The sequence below is a fragment of the Cotesia glomerata genome, linkage group LG2 (genome assembly GCF_020080835.1).
Source record: "Cotesia glomerata isolate CgM1 linkage group LG2, MPM_Cglom_v2.3, whole genome shotgun sequence".
Taxonomy (NCBI): Eukaryota; Metazoa; Arthropoda; class Insecta; order Hymenoptera; family Braconidae; genus Cotesia; species Cotesia glomerata.
The window spans coordinates 391,782-417,734 of NC_058159.1; the positions used below are offsets into that span (position 1 = coordinate 391,782).

The 25,953-nt window shown below is 29.4% G+C and overlaps 1 protein-coding gene across 2 annotated transcripts in view; it reads left to right on the forward strand.

Moving 5' to 3' along the window:
* LOC123260208 (steroid receptor seven-up, isoforms B/C) overlaps positions 1–25,953 on the forward strand; it is a 79,727-nt gene that overhangs the window by 7,768 nt on the left and 46,006 nt on the right. The window contains exon 2 of one of the 2 annotated variants that reach the window (XM_044721219.1): positions 8,810–8,968. In XM_044721219.1, coding sequence (XP_044577154.1) covers positions 8,810–8,968 — 159 coding nt within the window. The remainder of the gene's footprint in view (positions 1–8,809; positions 8,969–25,953) is intronic. The other variant, XM_044721220.1, reaches the window with a different exon arrangement.

The window sequence follows — 25,953 nt, forward strand, 5'->3', positions numbered from 1 at the left end:
TCTATTTTTGTAAAATTTTCCGTAAATCTTTCCTTACTAAGCTTATCTTCAGAAAAAAGAATTTTTATAAAATTTCCTTTAATATTTTAATTTGCAACAAATTATTTAGTTAAAGAAACATTTATTTAAATTTTAAATCTAGATTTAAAAATTAAATTTCATAGTTCTTAATAAAATCCAGCAGTAAAAATAAAAAAGAACAATTTAATAAGTAATAAGTAATAAGAATAAGTAAAGATTACATATACATAATAGAATAAAAATTCCTGTTTAAACATCAGACTTATATACACACATGTACTGTTTTTTTAGCTGATTTATAAAACAAGACAAAGAAAAGTAATACAAGTAAAAAAGAATAAGAAGTAGCATAAAAAAGTAGTCAAGATCGTTGTCAAGTTCTTGGTAAATATAACACACTTTTGGATTGTACTTTTATGTTAGTGTTGTGTGTATACTTAACTGTTGAATAAAAAGGAATGTACTGAAGCGCGCATGCCAACGCCACTCGAGTAGTACCTTTACTTACATTACATTAGGATCCTTCTTATTCACATATGTAATACCCATATACATATGTAGTATACTCAGACGTATTATACTCTTAATATATAAGATATAAGGCTATAAGATTCATAGTAAACTCAAGAATGTTCGTGATACTAGCTCGATTATAGTAATTAGCCAGCACGTCGGTAAACCAGTGTTTAAGACGGGATATTGTTTGTCGCTTAGGATCATACGTGACTCGAGATAGCGAACCAACAAATAAAGACGCACCACGTGTATTAAACTATAAGCTGCAATGTTTGGGATTACAATTACAATTTTTTTTTTTGCTAAAGTAAAAAATTTTCAAATTTTTTATAAGGCTTAAAAAAAAAAAATTAGGAAAACGGTTGACCCTAAAGGCCATCCCTGCAACTTCCCGCTAATTCCGTTAATACCTGGCCGCTTTTTGAGCTCTTTGAGCTCAAAAGTACAATCTGTGTGTTGTTTTAAGCTCTCCGAGCTCAAAAGATACCTTTTCTATGCTTTTGAGCTCTTTGAGCTCAAAAGTCTGATAGAAGTTTCATGGAACACTATTTTTGAATGTTCATACCGCAATAACTTTTGAATGAATGAACCGATTTTTACGCGGTGGGCGTCATTCTACGTAGTTTTTCAACCCTTATAAATAATTTCTAAGTTTCAATCGGTCAAACTAGAAATTTCGGAGTAACTCTGAAAAACACTTTTTCGGTTTTCTTTCGTTCACGATATCTCTCGAACGAATCAACCGATTTTGACCAGCTTGGTGGCAATCGACGTGGTTTTATGATGTTAAGAGCTGATTAGTTTTTGGAATCGATCGGTAGAGCTGTTTGAAAGTTATTCCAAAAAATGTCGAAGTTATGTTGAAAAAATCCTTATTTCCAAATATTTCGTCGAGGATATCTCTCGAACTAATCAACCGATTTCCACGTTTTCGGCGGCAATCGATGCGGTTTTTTAACTTCTGAAATTATTCTATATCATCAAAAACGATCCGAGAAGAAATGACGAAGTTATGTGAAAAAAACACTTTTTTCGGTTTTTTCGGTTTTCTTTCGTTCACGCTATCTCTCGAACGAATCAACCGATTTTGATCGGGTTGACGCCGATCGGCGTGGTTTTTCAAGCTTAAGGGCGGATTAGTTTTTGAAGTTGATCGATAGAGCCGTTTAAAAGATATTCCAAAAAAACTACTTTCAAAAATGATTTTTTTCTTATTTTTTTTAAGATTTTTCAAGATTTCTTAAAATCTATCGGTCCGAATCGGTTCAAATTCTCAGGAAATCTAAGTTCAGCGTAGCCCTTTCGAATGGCACCAACCGCGATGAAATCGGTTCAACCGTTCAAAAGTTATAAGCGAGTCACATAGTCACACACACACACACACACACACACACACACACACACACACACACACACATACATACATACAGACATAGTGACAACATCGCGGGGGTAGTCAGGGAAGCTTCCTGTGACCTTCAAACGTCGAGATCTGATGAAAACTCGATTTTTGCCAAACGGGGTAAAACAATAACTTCCCGATTTTTGAAAATCTGAGATTTTTAGCGGGAAGTTAAAAATTAATTTGAAAAAAATTCTTGATCTGACGATTTTATTTATTAATTAAATTTTACTTGATTTAAAAATTTTTTGTCTTGATTAAAAATAATAAAACTTTTCAGGATGATTTTTTTAAATCAAAAATTCTTTTTTTGTTGTAGGGGTAATAAAACCATTTTTATTTAATATAACATGTATTTAAGTATTATTTCTAGAAAAATAAAAAATTATAATATGACATTTTTGTATACAAAATTTGACCATAGAAAATTATCCAGAGAAAAGTAGAGTGAAAAAAATTTTCTTCAAAATTTCACTGATCGTGTCAATAAAGTATAATCCTTGAATAAAAACAAAAAAATTTTAAACGAAAAATGAAAAATGACAAAAGAAAAGAATACTCCAATCCTTTGAGTTGTAATATGGATTACGATAAAGTAATTAAACTTGACTATGACTGTTTGGTTGTGTTGATAAAGAAGCTAAAGTGGAATATTAGAAAGAAGCCAATGAGCTCCCTACGACAAATGTTAAACTTCTTTTCTGCATCTGTCTGTAGTGAAAGATTTCCTTACAATTCTTGCACGAATAGCTGACGAGGGTCCGCCACCCCACGACACACCACGACCGCTAAATACATAACATCCGCAGTATGTATGGATGTATATACATACATCCACAACAGTAATTCTTTCTCTTCCTCATTCTCGGGTCTCGGGTGCCCGAGTAAACGGAAAAGATGAAGCCAGACATCCCGCAGACCCTGTACTAATCGCCCTAATGAGATCATATTATATTATTCCGTTCTGGATAATCTTTATTAATCTCATTTCCAACTTGTTCGTGTACAGTGTTGTGTCCATTCTTATGTTCTTTGCGTTGGTTATTTGCTTGCTTTTTTCTATTAACTTTTATTGACTGTTATAAAAGAGACAGATATAAACAAACAATCAAAAAATTTTAAATTGTTATCTTTGATAATATTCAAGGGTAGTAATTGAATGAAACAATTTTTTTTTAATTTATATTATTAAGAGAATAAGCAAAATTTTGTGGCCAGTGTATTTATATGATAAATATTTAGGCTGAATTCGAAAATGCTATAAGGTAAAAGCCCCAATAGATGATCATGTACCAGTATATGATCACTCTATGTATTTGTATACCTATATTTATGAATATAGATATACAAATACATGGAGTGATCATATACTGGTACGTGATCATCTATTGGGGCTTTTACCTTATCTCTAGATGCATAGTTAAGAAATGACCCTATATCTTGTGAACTATTGACATTTTTAAAAATATAAGCTCACCCCGATGTTACACTCATCAAGACCTTTCATTTGAGTACCCACATCAATTTTTCATATATTTTATACATTTATATATATTATATATATAAATATATGAAAAATATATCAAAAATTGATGTGGGTACTCAAATGAAAGCTCTTGATGAGTGTAACATTGGAATGAGCTTACATTTTAAAAAATATCAATAATTAAGAAATGACCTGGTATCTTGTGAACAATTGACATTTTTAAAAATATAAGCTCACCCTGATGTTACACTCATCAAGACCTTTCATTTGAGTACCCACATCAATTTTTCATATATTTTATATATTTATATATATATATATATATTATATATGGGCGATTCCGTACTCGCGGGTGCAACATTTAGACTCACTCAAGGCTTCTTACTAAGAAAATAAAAACTATTTTTAAAGAAATGACTGGTCGCAGGATAACATTGTAATCTGTTTTACAAAAATTAATATAAAAAACATATAATAAAATGTCTAAATAAGACACAGGAGAGGTTCAAAGTGCTATCGCGGTTGCAACGAAATCGGCCCACCATTAAAGGTCATGAAGCTAGAATGAAAATAGTCTGTTAATTATGGAATATTTATTAAATTATTTTTACATTCTTTAAAAGAATACAAAAAAAAAAACTAATTATTAATTTAAATAAAATTATTAAAAGAAATAAATATTATAAATTATTCACTTTTTATCCAGTCGCGGGTGCAACGTAAAACTATCGCGGGTGCAACACGTCTCACTGTAGTGAATATAAACATTTCCATGTAACTTTAAATTAAAGATATGAGATCATAGATGCTGTATCACTAATTAGCACTTTCCTATGTAACTAAAATAAATTATTTGTTTTTGGAATAGTCGGCGATTTATCAGACTTAAGGTTCATCTTCAGAATCGCTGTAAACATCAGAAACGTGTAACTTTTGCGTAACTTTTTTTGCAACTTTTCTACGTTTTTTTTTAGTAGCAGTTATCAAAACTAATTTGCTTTTCAAATTAGACTTCGACGTTCGTGCAACACAAATGCTCTTACCCTCCTCAAATTGAAAAAAATTGGTATAAAAAAAAATAACAAATACTGTGATTTAAAAATTTATATCAAAAATCGTCTCCCGCGGAATCGCCCATATTTGTATGTATGAAAAATATATCAAAAATGCATGTGGGTACTCAAATAAAAGCTCTTGATGAGTGTAACATCGGGATGAGCTTATATCTTTAAAAACGTCAATAGTTAAGAAAGTACAGTGCAATTTAACAAAAGTCACATTAGTGACTGCAAGTTTGCTAGTTCACATAAAATTTTTAATCCTAAAATATCACATAAATAATTTTCTGACATAAAAATTATTTAAATCAACATATCAGGTCTTAAATGGTAAATTTCCATATCGGAAAATTTTTTACGGAATTTCACAACAATTACAATCGGCAATTACCTGTAACCCAATAATTGACAGCAATTAAATAATGCATGACGTATAAAAAGAGTTTATTTCGAAGGAAGTCGAGTAGTATAAATGAAATAATTTATCTTTGGACAATTAAACATTAATCGGTACCAGGTATCTATTATCTTACGAGGAATCTACAATATCTAAAATTAATTCTCTATCTTCTATCCCTATAACTCATACATAGAATATAGAATATATAGAATGGAGTTGGTCTTGGCACTTAGTACTTAGGTATCCTTAATGTAAAGTATTAGCAACAATGAGGAGAGAAGATGATCGTAATACTTACGCGGCAGGCGTAGAATTACTTGCTTGCCGCCCGAAGCGAGAAGGCTTCTTCACCGTTGCACCGCCTTAAGCGCATCCTCTGTGACCAATTATCCTGCTAACGAAGCCTCTTTGCTATATACATTTCATTCTGCATGTACATATACACTTGAGAGATGTATGTGCAGACTTTGCTGTGTATTATACAAGTATGAAACGCTAATTAATTATAACAATGTCATTAATTTTACGCGGCCGAGTCGAAAGACTGACCGCAGAGCATGCAGTTTGCGGGCGCTCAGCCTCGCTTCCTCTGTGTTGTGTGCAATATCTACTCTCCTATAAATATTTTTATGTATATGTGTGTGTATTTGCAAAATTACTGATGGTCTAATGCCGCGGAAGACTTACGCACGCACTTCCATTCCATTCCAGGGTCTTCGTGGTCATAATCTGTTGAACTGGACTCGCTGTTATTAGAACGCATGCTGAGCTAAGAAAAGTTATTATTTTTATTTTATTTATTTAATATATTATTCATATTAAGTTAAGTAGAGTCTACAGTTGACTAGACTTAAATTCTATACGGAGCAGTTCTCATTTTTGCTGTAAGGTTGTGTGGTGTAGTGAAATTGGTAACGCGAGTCACGTAAAAGGTGGAAGGACCTTGCAGCTGAAGATAAAACGAGAATTGCTGGATTAAATTTATGCTTGGATGTAAGCCTCAACAGGCCACGTGGGATACCATCTTGTTTTGTCTTATCGTCGACAGATGTACTGCCGATTAGTCTACTCTTATTTCTTATTCTAAAACTTTATTTTTTTTTACGCTATCATATACAATGTTTTATTTCTTTGTCTGCAAGAATGCTTTCTTTTCCTTTTTTTTTATTTATAAGGGTGCTTTTATGCTAATTTTCTCCTCGGTATCTTGATTTGGTTAATGGTTAATTATTTTACGGGGTTAATGCTTTATTTGCTGGTTATTTTTATGTTTTCATTTATTATTTTGATAAAAAAATAGTTGAAAAATTATTTTATTAATTTTTGTGGTTCGTAGAATTTTTATGAGGGATAAAACCATAGAATAATTTAGGAAAACAATTTTTCAAGATCTAAATTGTGTATCTTGGATTTAATTAAATTTTTTTGAACAATAAGAAAGTGATCTTGCTTCCAGAAAAATTTTATTTTAACCAAAACTGTTTAAATCTTTCTTATTAATTTTTTTTTTGTGAATATTTAAATGCATTAATATAAATTGTTAATTGGTTGAATTTTTATTATGATTTTTTGAGACAGTAAATTAAAATTAAAAAATCTTAAACTTGTGAACTTTATAAAAAAAAACTTGTTAACATTTTTGAGGTTTTTTCACACTTTAATTATGGAATTTTTTAACTAATTTTCAATTTTTTACTTGAAAATTTTTTAATTCAAATACTCTTTAAGTGATCTTGCTTTTAGAAAAGTTTTACTTGAACCAAAACTGTTATTAATTTTTTTTTTGTGTGAATATTTAAATGCATTAATTTAAATTGTATTCAATTGGTTGAATTTTTATCATGATTTTTTAAGACAATAATTTAAAATTTAAAATCCTAAATTTCTAAATTTTATGAAATTTTAATTACAAAAAAAGCTTGTTAAAATTTTTGGGATTTTTTCACACTTTAATTTTGAAATTTTTTATCTAATTTTCAATTTTTTAACTTGAAAATTTTTTAATTCAAACATTCTTTAAGCCTTTTTTATATGTACAAAACTAAATTAAATTTTAGTAATAAAAATTCTTATTTAACAACTATTTAAATTAAAAAAAAAAAATCACTCCCCGTATAATTGAATCGAATAAACCTCACAGTATATTATTATCAATAAAATAAACGACATTCATTTAATTACAAGCGTAAAATAAATAAAAAAAGAGTTTCCATTTAATTGTATCAATAAAAACAAAATAATTACTTTGAGTTTTGATAGTAAAGTAAAATATCCACAGCACAGTAGTATACAAGGATATAAATTTGTGATAGAGCCAGCTGTGGCTCGCGGGTCATTTCCACGGCGTGGGATTGAATTACGTGCGTGTAACAAGCCGCCGCCAGTTTGTCGGGGTTGCGATTATTCTTAGGGCAGTCCTGCCACTCTGGCTTTCTTACACAAGCCTTCTTTCTTCTTTACTTACTTCATCCTCGATTCTTGATGCTCCCTTACCTTCAATACTTACCTTTACCTCAACTTCTACTTTACCAGACGTAGACTCTTCTTCCATTCCACTCAACTCGCATGTGTATTTCTACTCATATTTATATCCTTCTATGTACTATTATATGTATTACATGTATATACTATATACACAGCAATCCGCGCACAATCATTTTCTCCTGTGCGTGCGCCGCTGGTTGAATTCCTCCTGCGTGCATGCATCCTTCATATCATATCCATATGCATAGACGTATATATACATACATATATTTATATATACCAAGAACCATCTAAGAACTTGATATTAAAGAAAACCACCAAGTATTTCGTTACGCCAAGATTACTATTTAAATAAATTTTACCATTTGTATTTTTTACATTCTTGTAAATTAAATCATACCATGCCACATATTAAGTCAATTTTTCTACTCATTAGAATAAAAATTTTATTATTAAATAGAATTTTTATTTCAAAAAAATATAAAATTTTATAGAAATATTAATATAATATGTATAATTTATTTTTCTGTAATATTATTTGACTAAATAACGCATCATTACTAATTTAATTTATTTTGGACAATTTTGTAATCCTAACAGATGTTTAAAACACAAATTTTCAGTTTTCTGACATTTTTTTTTCTTCTCTTTCTCAAAATGCAAGTACTTTATAATATTATTGTTTTTATCTCTTCTTTTGTTTTTTTTTTTTTTTTTTCAATACGTAATTAGATATTGTAAAAGGACATTTAATTTATACTCTAGTGACCCTGTTATTGGCCATTGCTGTTGGGTCTTTATGTAAAAAAATATAGAAATAAATAGCGTCAAAAATTCGCTAAAAATAAATTTTATTAAAAGTTTAAAATCAAAATTTTTAATTAAATATTAAAAATCCCAAAAAATCATACACTGATAGAAGGATTTATTTACAATTAAAAATATTTGTTAATATTTAAAAAATCATTCATTAGAGACCATTTTTTAGTTCTTAACAAATATTTCTTAGTATTTAAAAAGATTTATTAATATTTAATAAATGAATATCAGATTTACTAAATACGAACAAATCATTTTAAATGCTAACAAATATTTGTTTAATATTTAATAATAATATTTTTAAGATTGCTATAACTATTATTAAATATTTTTAATTAAAATTTTGAGTTAAATATTAGAGATAGAAAAAAATAAAAAGAAATATTTTTTGTAAAAGATGAAATATCATAAAAAAAAGTCTCTGTTTTTTTTTTTTATATTTGCAATATTTTATTCAAAATTTGGAAACAATTAAAAAAAAAAAATTAGCGATTAATGAAAGGTCAGAAATAAGTAATTTATTTTGTTAATACAAAGTTATAATAATAATATTAATACAGTTTGCATTAATGATTAAATGATAGATAAAAACCCGACTAATGTTTTAATAATTTATGTTTCAGGATGTAAAAGTTTTTTCAAAAGAAGTGTACGAAGGAATTTAACGTACTCGTGTCGAGGAAATCGTAATTGTCCAATAGATCAACATCACCGTAATCAATGTCAATTTTGCCGGCTGAAGAAGTGCCTGAAGATGGGCATGCGCCGGGAAGGTATGCATTGTACTGGCCCTTTTCTATATTTATTTACATCAAATTAATTAATCAATTAATCAATCAGCCTGCTGCAACAATAAACGTTTCTCCTGTTCGAAAAACAGTTTGATAAATAAACACACGTTAATTAATTAATTAATTGATAGAAAGAAAAAAATAAACTCTCGATAAAAGAGGTCACGGGAGTCCTGTACTTCCACCAGATTGTTAAAAATAAACAAGTGACTAAATAAGTAGAGTAAAAAAAATTTAATGACCATTCTGATCAAAGCACCTGCTTGGATGTCGTGACTCAAGGCCTCCCGTGACCTCGGGACCTTTCGGTGACTGACTTCTGTCGCCGCTTGCCTCCAATTTCTCACCGGTTGCACGTTGTTTAGAAAAATTAATAACAATATTTTAAATAATAAATAATTCACTTTAACTTATTGAATTTTAGATATTTTCAAACATTACTTTTAATTTAAGAAATTCTATTCTTAAAAACAATCAAGCATAAAAAAATTCTCTCGGTTATTCCTAAATACTATCTCACATCGCAAACACTTATACTCCAACCAACAATTTACTTTTTTTATTTTACCTTGTTTCGTAACTCTAATTATACTAATTTTTACTTTAAAATAATTAACACAACACAGAAATTTCATTCTTACACTGCTGTATAATTAGTTAATAAAATAATTAGTTACTATAATAAGATAAAAATTATTAGCAATCATAATCACTTAGTCGAAAAAAAATATTGCAATGATTCTTTCATCAGCTCTACTTGTAATTAGTCAGTACATTTTTATTCGAAAATATATTTTATTAAATAACCTTGTATCTCGTGAACTATTGACATTTTTAAAGATATAAGCTCATCCCGATGTTACACTCATCAAGAGCTTTCATTTAAGTACCCACATCAATTTTTCATATATTTATATATATTACATATATGTATATATGAAAAATATATGAAAAATTGATGTGGGTACTCAAATGAAAGCTCTTGACGAGTGTAACCTCATGGTGAGCTTACATCTTTAAAAATATCAATAATTAAAAAAAGACCTTGTATCTCGTGAAATATTGACATTTTTTAAGATATAAGCTGATTCCGATGTTACACTCATCAAGAACTTTCATTTGAGTACCCACATTAATTTTTCATATATTTTATATATTTATATATATTACATATATGTATATATGAAAAATATATCAAAAATGCATGTGGGTACTCAAATGAAAGCTCTTGATGAGTGTAACTTCAAGATGAGCTTATATATTTAAAAACGTCAATATTTAAGAAAGTACAGTGCAATTTAACAAAAGTAATTATTCAATAAAGTAAAATATTATTTAATTATAGTTCACAAGATTGCTAGTACTTATTAATAAAATTATAAATAAAAAATGAAAAATCAAAAAAATAAAATTTTAATTAGCACACTGTCTTCCTAAAAAAAATTAACAATAAATAATGTGAACAATAACGGGTTTACTTAAATTAAAAATAACATGTTAAAGTACCAAAATTAATTAGAGTATGTAAATATTAAAAATAAAAGCAGTTTGGCGGGGCAAAGACTAGAATAATTGTTACTGTAATAATTACAATAAAAAAGTAATTAAATAAAAAAAGCAAGGCAAAGGTTAACAATGAAAAAGCCAAACTGTAACAACTGACATGTTACATGAAGACAGTGAGCACACGCTGATGGTGGCTGGTGCGTGTAGTGTGTTTATAATTTTATAATATAATAGTAGTGGGTCCGCGGTGGTCATGCCGCTCGGTTTAAACGAAAACGACTCTTGGGTGAGATTATTATCGCGCAACGCGAGAGGAAGAATGCCGAGAAGCGGCCAGGGGAGATAGAAAGGATAGGAATGATAGTCAAGTGGAGCGAGTAAGTTCGACTATGCAGTCTTGAGAGCGAGCGAGACCCTCGATTATTATAAGTTATTATAAGAAGTAAAAGATGAAAGACTCTATACTAACAATATATGTATACTACATACTGGCTGGAGAAGAAAGAAGGAGTGAAAGAAAGAAAGAGGTAAATAAAATAGAGAGGGAGAGGCGTGAGAACGTATCCACGGGCTGTTCCGCGGCACTGGGCCCCGCAATCCGCAATTAAATCTTTACCCAACTACTATTCTACCAGCATAAGACCCCATCAACACACGTTCGCTCTTTTATGCATGTAAATACACATATACGTATACATACCTATGTATGTATATTAATATACCTTTCTTTTCCTTTTAAATTTTATATTATATACCAAGGATCGTGTAATTTTCACGTAAATTCTACCGCAGAGGGCCCAGTATCATTTTCGAGTTGTAATCTAAGTGTTGAAAAATTTTTAACTCGAAAAAAAATTAGAGATTGTATTAAGAAATAATTATTTATTTATTTATTTACATAAAGACCCAACAGCAGTAGTCAATAACAGGGTCACTACACAGAAAAAACAAATTACCTTGAATCAAGTGAAAAAATCTTGAACCAAGATGAAAAATTCTTGAATCAAGTAAAATTTATTTAACGCCAAGAAAAATTTCTTGGTTCAAGAATTTTTCTACTCAAATCAAGAAGATTAAGTTCTTCAAAATTATTTACTTGATTCAAGTAAATTTTTTTTTTCTGTGTAGAGAATAACTTTAACGTCCTTTTACAGGATTATACTACATATAAAAGAAAAGGTATAAACAATAATGTTTTAATGCACTTGCATTTTGAGAAAATGAAAAGAAAAGAAAAAAAAAGTAAAACTGAAAAATTTGTGTTTTTTAAACATTCGTTTAAATTTGAAAAGATTAACCAAAAGAATTTAAATTGGTAATGATATACGTTATTTAGTCGAATAATACAATTTAATATTGAAAATCTCAAGGAAAAAAATATTTGAATTAAGCCAAGTTTCATTTAAAACACAGACGTTACACTCAGCAGGTATTTATTACAAAATATTCTTCCAAGTTATAATCATAATTTTTTTTTAGATATGATAGAAAATTAAAGCTAAAATTTCAAGCGAAATTCATTTAAAGCTTAAATAATTGTTTATAAGATATTATTTATTATTGAATAGATTTATTAGGTCAAATTAAAATACACAAAAAAATACTTTTATTGAGTAATTCTTAATAGTAAAAGTATTCTTAATACAAAAAAACAAATTTTAAAGCCAAGCAATTTTTTTCTACAATATTTTACTTTTTTTTTAGTTCAGATAAAAATAAAATTAAAGCTCTTAAGAAAAAAATTTTAGCAGTGAGAAAAGATTTTAAGGATAAAGAGCTTTTCAATATTCCCTGAAAAGGGTAATCATTACTATTTTCACAAAATAATTAAACCTTACACTTTTAAATTATAGATCTATCATAAAAAAAAAAATTTCTAGAGCTCAATATTCAAAAGAATTCTACAGATTAATATTTCGAAATTTATCATAAAAAATTAATAAATTCAAGTTTATATTTTATTTTTATCACACCTTAAATTGATACCTGAATTAAAAATTGAATAGAATTTGAAAAATTTTTTAAATATTTGAATTTAAGCCTCTAGCCTTTCAAAATACAGGAAAAATTGTAATTTTTATATTTTATAGAAAACTAAATCTAAAAAGCTCTTAATTACATGAAATAAACATTTTTTTCCACATCAAGAATTTACAATCACGCGATACAAATCACTAATAATTAAAATAGTTATCATATTAAATAAAAAAAATAAAAAAAATTATGTAGCGATATTATTTCGCGTTTAGTGGGCGTGTAAGCGCAGACTCAGTTTTATCTCAATAAAGTTTGCGCGTGCGTGCGTACAATAAGGAATAGGTACATATGCTACATATAAATAGTTATAAAAATAATAATAATAATAATAAAAAGAGCCCTCGCGAATAAAGTCGAGATTCACGAACGACGAACGTATATATTATAGACATTGGTGAGGTCTTATAGAATCAAAAGCAAATGAGGATGAGAAAAGGAAAAGAGCAAAATAAGAAGTAATATTAAGAGTAAAAAAGTAATAAGGAGTTGGAGGAAGGTGGAAGAGTTGGTAAAGGCACCAGCATTTACCTTTACTCCGGTCTCGGCTTTTGCTCTTGCTGTTGGTCTTCTTCTTGGTCAGCCTTGTAGTCGGGATAAGAATGAGGATGAGGATAAGGATAAGGATAAGGATAAGGATGAGGATGAGGATGAAGATGAGGGCGAGAGAAAAGCGCGGTCTTGTCGCTGGCAGAGTGGGGAGCAGTAAAGTCGGTGGTCCGAGGTCAGCGGGGTGCATGACCTTACCTGAGGGCCCCTTCCTTCCGTGCGGGCCCGGCCTCAGGGCATCAGACCAAAGTACTCTGGTACTATACACATACACAGTACAACCCTACGTATCCCTTCCCTGGATTGGTGCACCAGCACTGATACTCTCCAGTACATACCAGCAAGCACCGTCTACCTCTACTCTACCTTGCAGCAGACAGGATGCGCCCGAGATTAGTCCACTGTGATATTGTCCCCCGCGCACTCTTATACTCTACTCTACTCTTTATTCTGCACCACACTCGACTTTTATTTACAACAACCCGCAAGTTAAGCCTCCTGTTATTAACTAAATGATCTACCGTTTATCTAATTTTATCATTTTTATTATTTATTTCATCCCTTTTTTAGTAAATTCCATAGAAAATACTTTTGGGTAAAAATTTATTAATGTCTATTTAATTTATATGGGTCATTTTTCATTAAATCGACTCTATTTTGAATGAATTTATGAAAATTAAATTAGCCGGCCTTTAAAAATTTTTAGAATTTTTTTTTATTCAAAAAATCATTACAAAAAAATTTTCACTGGTAAAAAACTTGAAAAACTATGAAAATTTTTTAAAAATATTTTTCAGTTCTAATTTAATAAATGAAAAATAATCAAATAATTAAAAACGTCGGCTAACTTTAGTATTATAATGAATTTTGGTTTGAAGATTGCAATTGCAAAAAAAAAAATTTATTTCAAATTAAAAAATTCAAATTTCATTATTTTTCAAGCTAATTATTTTAATTTCTCCAAAAATACCATAATTATAACCATAGGTCTGAATTTACTGTAAAAAGGATACTTGAGGCTGTATAAAAAAAAATAGAAAATATAAAAATTTGAAAAAGTGTGAATTTGTAAAATTTTTTAATACTAAAAATAAAATTTTTAATATTAAAAATAAAGCCTGTAAAAATTTTTTTTTAACTTTTGGAATTGTTTATCTTTTTAATGGCTTGTCAAACTAGTAAGAGACGTATTAGATGCCTCAATTTTGTAGAGAATTGAACGCTCTACAAAAAAGGTCCTCATTTTTTGATAAATATACTCCTTTAGAAGTTAATTAAAGTTAAAGTTGAACTTACCAAAAATTGTGAGGTATTTTTTTAATTTTAGAAAAATTGCAATTATTGATTGCGAAAAATTAAAAAAAAAAAAATTTGAGTGAATTCAATTTATATATTTTTTAAATCAACTTATATTAGTGAGCAACGCAAAAAAGTGACATCCTTCGAAAGTACTTTGAATGTCCTTGCGAAAAAATAATTTATACTACAGAAACGAATAATATAATAATAGTAATAACAACAATGATAATGGTAGTAATAATGGAAAGAAAAAATAAATGATGACACAAGTACGCGACGCACGCGAGTCTAGAGAGAGATATATAAAACATGACAAAATAAAATAAAAGGAGGGCAGAACGGGACGTTCCAAGGTATAGGTAGAGATCGAGGGTATACGGTGTCGTATTGTAGGCACAAAAGGAAGACACAAAACGGCAAAGTATTACAGACATCAAAATAAAAGGGAGAAGGTACACATAAGAAGGGAACTAAATAACCCTAATTTCGTCCTGGAGACTCTCTCGCATCTCCCATTCGACGGGTCATTATCAACACACATAATGTGTACTGTAAATGTATGCCATTTTTTGCTTTTTGGGTCATTTAATGTGTAATAATTACCGGCTGAAATCTCATGAGTCTTTAGAAATTTAATGATATATTAATTTTATGGAAAAAAATCGTGAAATGTGGGCTGTACTTGTGAGTCATAAATGTGTGTTTATACATAATACAAATTGTATGAGTTATTTGTTTTCAAATTGTAGATAAAAGGGGGGCTGGGAAATGTAAAAAAAATTACTGGATGAAAAATAAATGTACACGAAATAAAACTATTTGATTCAAGAAAAATATTCTCTTGAAAATTTCGATATTTTCTTGAGATATTTCAAGAATTTCCAATAGTGTACTCACAACTTTGATTTCAATCCTTCATAAATAATTTTTTTAGCCGCTTTATACAGATTATTTACTGGAAAATGGTAGGATAAAATCAAAATTACACAGAAAAAAATAATTATTTCTTGATTTTAGTAAATTTGACTTAATTCAAGAATTTTTTATCTTGATTCAAGACAATGCAACATTTATACGAATTGAACTAATAAAGTCTTTTGCACTTATAGAAATATTTATACAATAATTTGAAAATAAAGTGGCCAAAAAAGGTACTTCTACCCTATATAATTTTCATCATTACCTTTAGATGCTCATTACACCTAACTGGTCTCCCCGGCATTAAAAGTCCACTTAGGAGCAAAACAATCGATGATAAAGAATATTATTCAAATAAACAATCTTAAATAAGTATAAATTTATTTAATGACCGTTAAATGCAAATCTCCACCGTTAGAGATCGGATTAATCCTCGGTGAGCCAAAATGGTAGTACAATAATGCACGGTACGGGATTCGGTGAACCATACACTTGGTACATAAATGTATATAGATCGACGAGGATGAGGGTGGAAATGAGAAAAGGGCTCGGCGGGTTTAGGGATTCAGGACTCAATACTACAAGGGTCTGAACAGGACTGGACAGCATTAGCCTGAGTCCCGAATGCGCGGGAATACAATATCGACGATCAAACTCGTCTCCTCCTCTTTATTCTATTCATTTCATCTCATTCTACATTCTCTTGAGGCATATATGACCGAGCAAGAGAACGAGGGAGAAAGTACCATGTAGCATGTATATAGATAACTACCGGATCCCGAAGAGAGAAGAGAGAAGAGAGCAGAGTATCGAGATTATAGATGATATTGTGTAGCCCTCTCGGGTGGCTTTGGGATCGTGACTTTAATCAATTAGCGAGGTTTCTCGACTCCGGGAAATCGACGATTGGTAATCCCGAGAGAGTCCTGCCGAGGAGAAGCTATACCTGTATATACACCGTGAGGTTCTCGTCGTCGTCGTCGTCGATGATCGTACCTACCGATATACACGCGCGTGGGCTCTTCTCTACTCTCAGCTTTACTTAACTTCTCTCTATATACCGTAGCATACACCCGAGTTTGAGATTTCCGTGAACGTACAACCGATAATTGCACACTTTCATCGAACAACGTTGAAATTACTGAAAAAATTATCATTTTTTATTTTTATTTTTTTTTTTTTTTTTCATGTCCTGAGGCATTTTATCTCGGTCGTTTGTGAACAAATAATAAACACGCGATGAAAGAATTTTCAGCAACGTTTAGTTATTTATTTATTGAAGATTTTTTACTTATCAACTGTTTATATTAGACACAAAATGCATTTGGCTGTTATATAGAAGCAAAAGGGATGTATTTAATATTTAAAACACTTGGTGGTTAATAAATTTCAATGAATTAATACGAGTGTGTGATATTAATTTGCATATTATATGTATAAGATAATAATATTTAAGTATATTTTATGCATATCATAAAAGCTGCTATACTGCATTCTATTGTACTCATTCCGAATAATTAAAGACACTAAAGTATTCATTTATTTAAAGGAGTTTCATTAACAAGACAGTTATTTTGTTGTAAGATTTTATTTATTGTTTTTCTTATTAATGTAGCGAGTTCTTTAAAATTTTTTGATTTTTATAGAAATTTTTGCGTCAATTATCGTGTCATAATAAACTAAAATTGATTTAGTAGTTGATTAGACTAAAAATCAATTTTAGGTGAGCTAATTAAATAATAAATACAAATTACTTATATTTTAAAATTCAACTTTCTTACAAGGAGAAGATTTAGCGATCATGTGCCACCTGTTGGATGTTTTAAAAAGTTCATTTGGTTTAAAAATTATATATGAGCATATCAACCCTAAAATATCTGATATTTTTTCTATTTCAAACTGCAAAAAGCCTTTCGATGAACATCAACATAAAATATAAAGCAAATATTAATTAATGGCTACTTAATTTAGCGAAATCACAATCTACGGAAAAAAGTTACGATTGTCTATTAAAAATTAAAAATAATTTGTCCGTCTAACTGACTCACTAATCTAGCATTAAAATAAGTCAAGTTGAAGCTAATAAAGGGTAAACGGGTTAAATTGAATGGATAATTGTAATTATAATTATAATAATAAGCAGGTACTCGTATTCAAAGGTATAGCTGATTAGATTTTATTAAAATAAAGAAATTTCACGAAAGTCAATTACGTAGTAAATTTATTGCATTAGCTGAATATATTACTATTACTATTGATGTTTAATCGCCGGTATTGCTGCCGTGTTCTGTTGTCGTGGTCATGTATCAGAGCGAGGTAGAAATAGTTCTTATACAGAAGGTAAGGATAGACTTTACTTGAGCTGAGTTGAAATCAAGCATACATTTAAATATATATATATAATACAGTCAGTCTGAGTAGAGTGAACTCACAGCTGGCCGCTTTACGACCAAACTTTCACATTCTGATTGCACGAGACTCAGTCTTACAGACTTTATATATCTTTCCTCATTCGGTCTTTATATCCTGAGATATATGTGTTTTTATGCCTCTCTCTAGCAATGGGATTCGTGTACAATATCTATATATAAAGATATATTGGTGTACGATTTGTAGTTTTTTTTTTTAATACGAGTATAAGGGGGTAGAAGCGTATTTTGGTGACGGGACCTTGTGCCTCTGAATATGCATTTTATTCACACATTGTTACCGCTTGTTATTATTTTACAGCACTGTGATGTGTAAATGTGAGTAGGAATGTCGTGCTCTTCAACCCCAAACGGTGACCCGAGAATGTTAATGACTACTTTGTATTTTAATGAACGAAAATGCGGACGATGTCGCGTCATCAATCAGATACGAGGAGGAATAGACTATATATTGTACTGATATGTCAACCAGGAATTTTCTAGATTTATTTAAATTAATGCATGATCACTTATGGTCGTTCCAGAATTTTGTAGATTTTAAATTACGAAAAATTATTTTATAGCACGCTCATTTTATATTTATTTATTGATCTATTAAATTATTTTATTGATAGAATTAAACTTCAGGTTTAAGTAAGCGGTTGATTGAAATTTTTATTATTATTAGCAAAGATTTTTTTTTTATTGCAATTATGCAAAAAAATTGAGTTTAAATCAAGACAGTTGTAATTAAATTTTTTTCGGACTCAAGAGTATTTTTTTTTTTTTTTTTTGAAAAAATTTATTTGAGTAAAGAATATTTATTATTTAATTTATAAAGAAATTTTTTTTAATAATTTCAGACGTTATTTATAAATTTACTGTTTCAATTTTACATCAATCAAAATTATTGCCTTTGAATCATAATAATTTTCTTGTCCAATGTATAAGCTGTTAGAGTAAGATTTTTATTGTCAGATTTTTTTGTGTAAATTTTTATGAATGAAAACAAATCTCAAATGAAACTTATCCCGGAGATTCAATCCATCAACACAGATATGTTAATATGTAGTCCCATCGAGCAGGTATAGAGCCTACCGAATTTCACGGTCAAACGTCCGTATAATCACTTGCATCATAAGACTCCACTATAAGACTTCTTAACTTCTGCGGTCTCCACTCCAGCCGCAACTCATCTCAATAAATTTAATTCATAGTCTAAGAGTCGTAATATAACTAAACGTCTCAGATCCGGAATGTCGCTCTGGAAAAAAGTTTGTTATCTAGACTCTCGACTAGTATGGACTTAAATATATACCTGAGTACTCCTTAACATCCTCATCGATCCCTATATACTCATTTGCCTGGATGTCCTCCTCTCCTCACTATTCACCCGTACACACGATACAGACAGCACCACGATAAACTCGTCGATCCTTCCTTTCTACAATCGTCCAACTAATATAAACCGTACGAACTGGTTCGCTACAGGTGACTTTACTACAATATAACGGCTGTTTTGCATTCGAACCTCTTCTATCTTCACTTCTTATAGATAAATACTAGCATCATCTTCATACTCAGTACATGGGAAGAAACCAAGATAGAAAATTACTTTGATTTAACGAGAAAGTTACTCTCGTAGAAAGTAACTGCAAGATGGCGACAATCTAACTTATTGCATTCAAAAATCAATAAAAAAAATTATAGCCATGATAATAGTTGGAAAATAATTAAAATTACTTATTAAAATTTATTCTACGGATGCAAAAAATTTTTTACTTTAATCACGTCTCAAAAACTTGATTTAATTTTACCAGCCTGGGGCCCCCATAACCTGTTGAAAATAATAATTTAAAATAATTATTCTACGAAAATAGTAGCTCTAATGTTAACATTACTGATTAAATATGATAATATAGTACCTATTGATGAAGAAAAAAAATTAATAGATAAAACTTCCGCCACTATTTTCAACATTGTGGCATGTAACGGTAATTTTTTACCGTGTACATGTAAATTTCCATATAACCATCACATTTAAACGATCCAACCAAGTAATTATAATTACAACCCCTGAATGTTGGATTAAATCACTCATATTCTCGATCCATCGGCAAACAAATAACTAAAAGCAAAGTTATTTAATACCAGGTTTAACTTAAACGTAGTGCATAGAACACATACAACATAGGTTCACTAGTCGTGTCAGTCGTATCAACGTAGCGATTCGAGAAAATAACAAAACTCGGGTATTAATAAGCTGTTGCGCGGTTGCCTCCTATCCACCTTATCCTTAATCATAATCATAAGTATAACAGCTACGAGCATGTAATGTCTGGTGGCTTCTTTTCTGGAGTTTAATGTTCAATGTTGAGTTACTTAAAGTTATAAAACTCTGATACTGACTTATTACAAACCGTGTGTGCTGAGAAGTATGTGTGATGAATATTGTACATAATAGGAAGATAGAGGTTAAGGAAAAAAGTAATAAAGAAATTTTTTCCAAAAATTACCGTGAAAATCTTGGTAATTATAAAACATTCTACTTTCGTTGCTTTGATTACAATTCTTTTGATAATTAATCACAAATACAATGTAAAAAAATGTAGAAAAGAATCATTAAATACCGGTAAAAAATAATAAGATCATTAATTATTTTTTACTATTTTAACATTTAAAAAAATATTTTTACTGAAACTTTAAAAAATTTACCGGAGTCTAGTAAAAATAAATTTAGATAACGGTATTATCCACCAACTATAAGGTGGCGCTGCAATCGCTTGACTTATCAGCTGTATAAAAAATTACACATGTCAGTGATGAGTTGTTATTGAATTGCAGGTAATTCTAACAAAGCTAATAAAATATCTAAAATATATTACAATAATATCTCTATATTACAAGTGTGTAGAAAGCTTGATAAATTTTTTTTTATTTCACGGGAGAGTCCGAAAAAATATTGCTGTTACTAATAAATGATAAAGCAGCGCTCTAGTCCCCGACAATTACAATTCAAGTCGATGATTTTCCCTATAAATTGTTCAAAAAATTTTTTCCGTGTAAGTAATTCTCCTATCCTCCTCTAGTTCTCTTATAGTACCTCCGGGCCGAGTAAGCCCATGCTCCCTCTCCTCCTTGTTACATTACTGTAGCTAGTACCGTCCAGCAACGGCTACAGGCCTCCCCTCCTATCTTTTCCCTGGTTGTTGGTCCAGCTCGATACCAACTTCCACTCTCATCTGTATCTGAACGGGCCTTGCGCGCCTTCGCCTCGAGCAGACACCGTGGGAATGTTAGGCGGACCCAAAGCCGGGCCCTCTACTCTCTTCTGGACGCGTGTAACCTTGTAACCTCCTCCGACCTCTCCCCCGATTCGATCCTCTTCTTCTTCTTCTTCTTCTTCTTCTTGATCTTGGCTGGGCTTCTTTCATCCTCTGGTTGAACTCTTCTGCATCTCGGACTCGGTGCACTGGTATCTGGTAAATGTCGGCAGGAGGAACCTTCGTCAAATTCTCGAGGATGATGACGATGATGATGATGATAATGATGATAATGATGATAATGATGATGATGATGATGAGCGTCCGGATTGTGCTACGGTGTGTTGGTAGTGTAGAATGTACCATTAGATTATGGATGTTGGGGAGTTGGATCTTGAGGATGAAATACCCCGAGGTACTTCGCCCCTGTATGAGCTTGGCATCATGCTTCTTTTTTAACCTTTCCGGATAAATTATCGTAATGACTTGGAACGGAAGCACTGCCTCGGGCCGGCCAACCTTGTTTTGTGTCTTTTGTTGTTTGTTATTTATTATTCGTGATTGTTATTGTTATTATAAACATAAGTCACTTGAAGTATGATATTTGTTTATTGATGGTCTATTAACGCGGAAGATTTATAAGGTTAAGACGTAAGTCGTAAAATTGCACTGTACTTTCTTAAATATTGACGTTTTTAAAGATATAAGCTCATCCTGATGTTACACTCATCAAGAGCTTTCATTTGAGTACCAACATGTATTTTCATATATTTTTCATATATACATACATATATATGAAAAATTGATGTGGGTACTCAAATGAAAGGTCTCGATGAGTGTAACATCGGAGTGAGCTTATATCTTTTAAAATGTCAATAGTTCACAAGATACAAGGTCATTTCTTAATTATGTATCTAGAGATTTTCACTGAAATTTCACTAAAAAAACAAATTTTATCATATGACTATTCTGGAAAGAAAATTTTTCTTATTTTCTTAATAATATATATAATATTAACTATTTAATAAAAAATCGTAATGATGCTTAGATCTGAACATCATATTCAGTGTTGACGTCAATAACAAAGGCTATTCAATAAAGAAATTTACTACTTCATAGTACTTATATATATGAGACTATAAAATTAGTTTTTTTAGTATACTATAGGGATTAAATAAAAAATAAATTTTATCGTAGGCAAATGATGATTTTAAATACTTAAAAATTTAACATGAATGATTTTAAATGAATTTTTGTTTAATTTATAAAAATGAAAGCCAATAAGCTTTGATGCTTTTTGATGCGGGATACAAAGATTTATCCCAGCTCTCTGATTTAAAATTGTTTGTTATTTGGGTACCTCAGCAAATTGCTTGCACTTATAAACTATATATACGTCTTGTAATTTCAGTGGTTCTTCGGTCTTCCGACAAAATGTTATATCTGGTAATTATTATACCAGTGACGAATTAATAGCTGTTATTTTACAGCATCAAAAGACTGGTTCTACGAATAGACGTATATAAAAGTTCCAACTCAAGTTAGATCGTGTGTCCTAGAATACTGCCCAGGCCTATTCTAATTGTCAAGCGTCCTGTATCTTTTCCACTTCCTACTGTAATTCATTTCCGCTTTTAACTTTAGATTTTATTATACCTTTTTCACTAATTTTAACTTTCTTAAGGCAAATATAATTTAAAAGTACCCAAAATATATATATTGTGATCAAAAATTATTAAGCAAAATATGTAAGAGAATTTAATCATTAACATCTAAGATAGTAATGAGTCATTTTTCGTTTAAAATCATCACACAGAAAAAAAGAATTATTTGTCTCAAATAAATCAATTTATTTGAGTCGTTTTTTTAAATATTTCTTTATGACAACCATATATATTTGGTACAAGTAAATATATAACAGTTGACTCGAATTATTTTATTATTTGTCATAAATATATCATTTATTTGTGGTAAAGATGCTAAGTTTGTCCGAAACAACGACATCTTTGGCATTAAAACTCTCAACTACTGCTCTCATGACGTCACTTGAACGTTGAAAACAAAACTTGAATGTTTTGATTGCAACTTAAGCTACAGCGACGTTTCAAAAAATATTTTATTTGCATAAATAATATTAATTAATAACTATTCATTAATTGGGGATTAAAAAAAGTCATACCTAACCTATAAGGTAAGGTGCTTAAAATATTATATTTTACGAAAACAAATTTAAATTATCCTTAACCTACAATTAACACTTTCATTCAATAGAAGACACGAAAAATATTTCATTATTCAACTAAAAGAATAAAAAATCATTTTTTTTTTTTTTTTTCATTTTAAAGCCATTATTATAATCTCTGAAAATTGATAAAAATAATTTAGCAGATATTTAATAATTTGTAGAACTTTTGTTAAAAAATAAATTATGGCAAAAAAAATAAGAGAAAAAAATTGACATGTAGAGATTTTAAAAAATTAAAAATGCAATTTTTAAAAAATAATTTTTTAGAATTAATTTATTTGTTAAATAAAATTAAAAATTGGTCAAGTGATAGCTAACTTTAATGTTACAATAAATTTTAAAAGTTCATTATTGTCGTCAACTATGATTTATTTACCACAAATAAACCATATCTTTACCATGAATAAACTATTTATTTGACGCAACTAAATCGCTCAAATATATTATATATTTACCAGAAATAAATATTTATTTGGCCATATCCAACTATCTTATATATTTGGCTCAAATAAATCTCATTTCGATCAAATATTTCTTTTTTTCTGTGTGCAGACAAAAAGAAAAACTAAAAAATTTTATTCAATTAAAATGATGATTTATCACTTTTATCATGATCATAATCATAATAATGAAAATTGAATAGGTTTATTTACAAATAAATCTCCAATTACTATCACCGCTTGATTGCGTATCAGTTTACATTTAAAAATTTTTTATTTACATAAAAATCAGATGTTCTGATCGGGAATCGTTAGATGATGAAGCTATAATGTCAATCAGGAAGATAATTTGTAACTTCAATCCTGTTGGATGCCAGACAATATAATATATTATAAATTACAAGTAAGCTGGTGTAGGACCGCTCTTCCGTGGTGCAGTACACGACCACACGCACACCAAACAGGAACTTTTCTTCTATTCGATGAAGAAGAAGTATGACTCAGCCTCAATCTTCAATTTCCATTCCAACTAAACTGATAGTTGTAATCTCCTCGTATCATACATTCCTACATTTCATACATATTTTATACGTTCCATCTTGTATCACATGTTTTCTCTTTACCGCTTGTAGGTATATAATACTTATACTTATACTTCACTCTTGTCCACTTGTTCGTTCCTCCGATTACGTCATATTCAAATACTCCTCGTATATATTCGTATGCACATATAAATATAGTAACAAACACACGAGTCGAGTGTGTAGACTGTAGAGAATTTGGACACGTATGGCTAGTCAAAACATTGCTCAAGGTCGTCATGTATGACCAATAAAGTTAAACATACTTGGCATACACCAACATAATTTTATCGTCGACTGGTCTAAAAAAATTCCGTTTAGTATTTTTATTATAAAATTTTAATGAGTCAATAAAATGAATTTTTAGTTCAGTTTTTGCAATAATTTATATTTAAAAGATGATTAACTTTTTTAAATAGGACTTACTACTATTTTTTTAATTTTTAATTTAACCTCTGAATATTTAGAAACTGATTTATTATTTCTTTTAATAATCACTAAATAATTCATGAAGTTTTTTTCGCGAGAGTTTAAATTATTGACAATAAATGATGCGAAGTACTTTTTTAATTTTATTAAATTATTGACTTACTCTTTGAAAATTATTCAAATTAAAAATCGTAAATTTATTTTATAAAATATTTTTTTAGCACCTCCCTAACAATAAATTTTAAATCAAATATTCTATTCTTTTTTTAATTGTTTGAATTTTTATTTTTAATCGCAAATGCTTTACAATTTTCTAAGCTCAAAAAAATTAATAAATAATCAATGCAATTAAAAGTAAAATCTTGATATCTTTAAAAATGTATCAGGAGAAAATCAGGATCAATTAATAAAATAATAAATTAATTACCGATATTGAGCAATAAATTTCCAAATAAAAAAAAATAAATATCGCAAACACATTTATTGAATATTATCCGCGTATGAATGATCACCCGCGGCGATAACATCGTTTGAAATGGTAATTAATCGTTGGTGAAACCAGCAGTTGCGTTTATTAAGACAGAATTAATTAAGCATGCGTGTGACGTACGAGCACGTAAATACGAAAACTTGACGGTCTTGTCTCAACTTTCAGGTTATGTTCTGTATTACGTGTTATGTCACGTTTGTCTAAAGGTTGTTTGCACTCAGTTGCACTGTACAATTCTCGCTAATAATCCGTTAAAAAATTTTTTGATTCTAATTTTTTTTTTCATATATGTCTATATAAGAAAATCAAAAATAATTTTTATTAACTGTTTGTCAACAGATCGTACTTACCAAAAATTTATTCTGTTGATAATTAATTTAAAAATTCATGTCAAATAATCCCCTTAGCATAGTCAAAAAAAATATTATTTTATTGCTTAACTTTTTAAAATTAACTCTCTATTAATGAGACAATTTATCGACCATGCGCCATCTATTGGAAAATTTTTATACTAACTTTGTTATTGCTATAATCAGATCTAAATTCTTCTATAATTAATTTAAATTAGAATTAACTATTTTCATGTTAAATTAAAAATACAAACATAAAAAAAAAATAATAAATACCTTCAAATTTTACGATATAACGTTGTATGTTAAAATAAATAAAATAAAAAACAAATTAATAACATCATTTTGGTCTACAACATCCTGATTTAAATTAATTACACTAATTTTGGTTAAAAAATTACGTATAGGCATATATAATCATTTTATATCAAAAAATTATACATGGATATATTAGACAATATTAG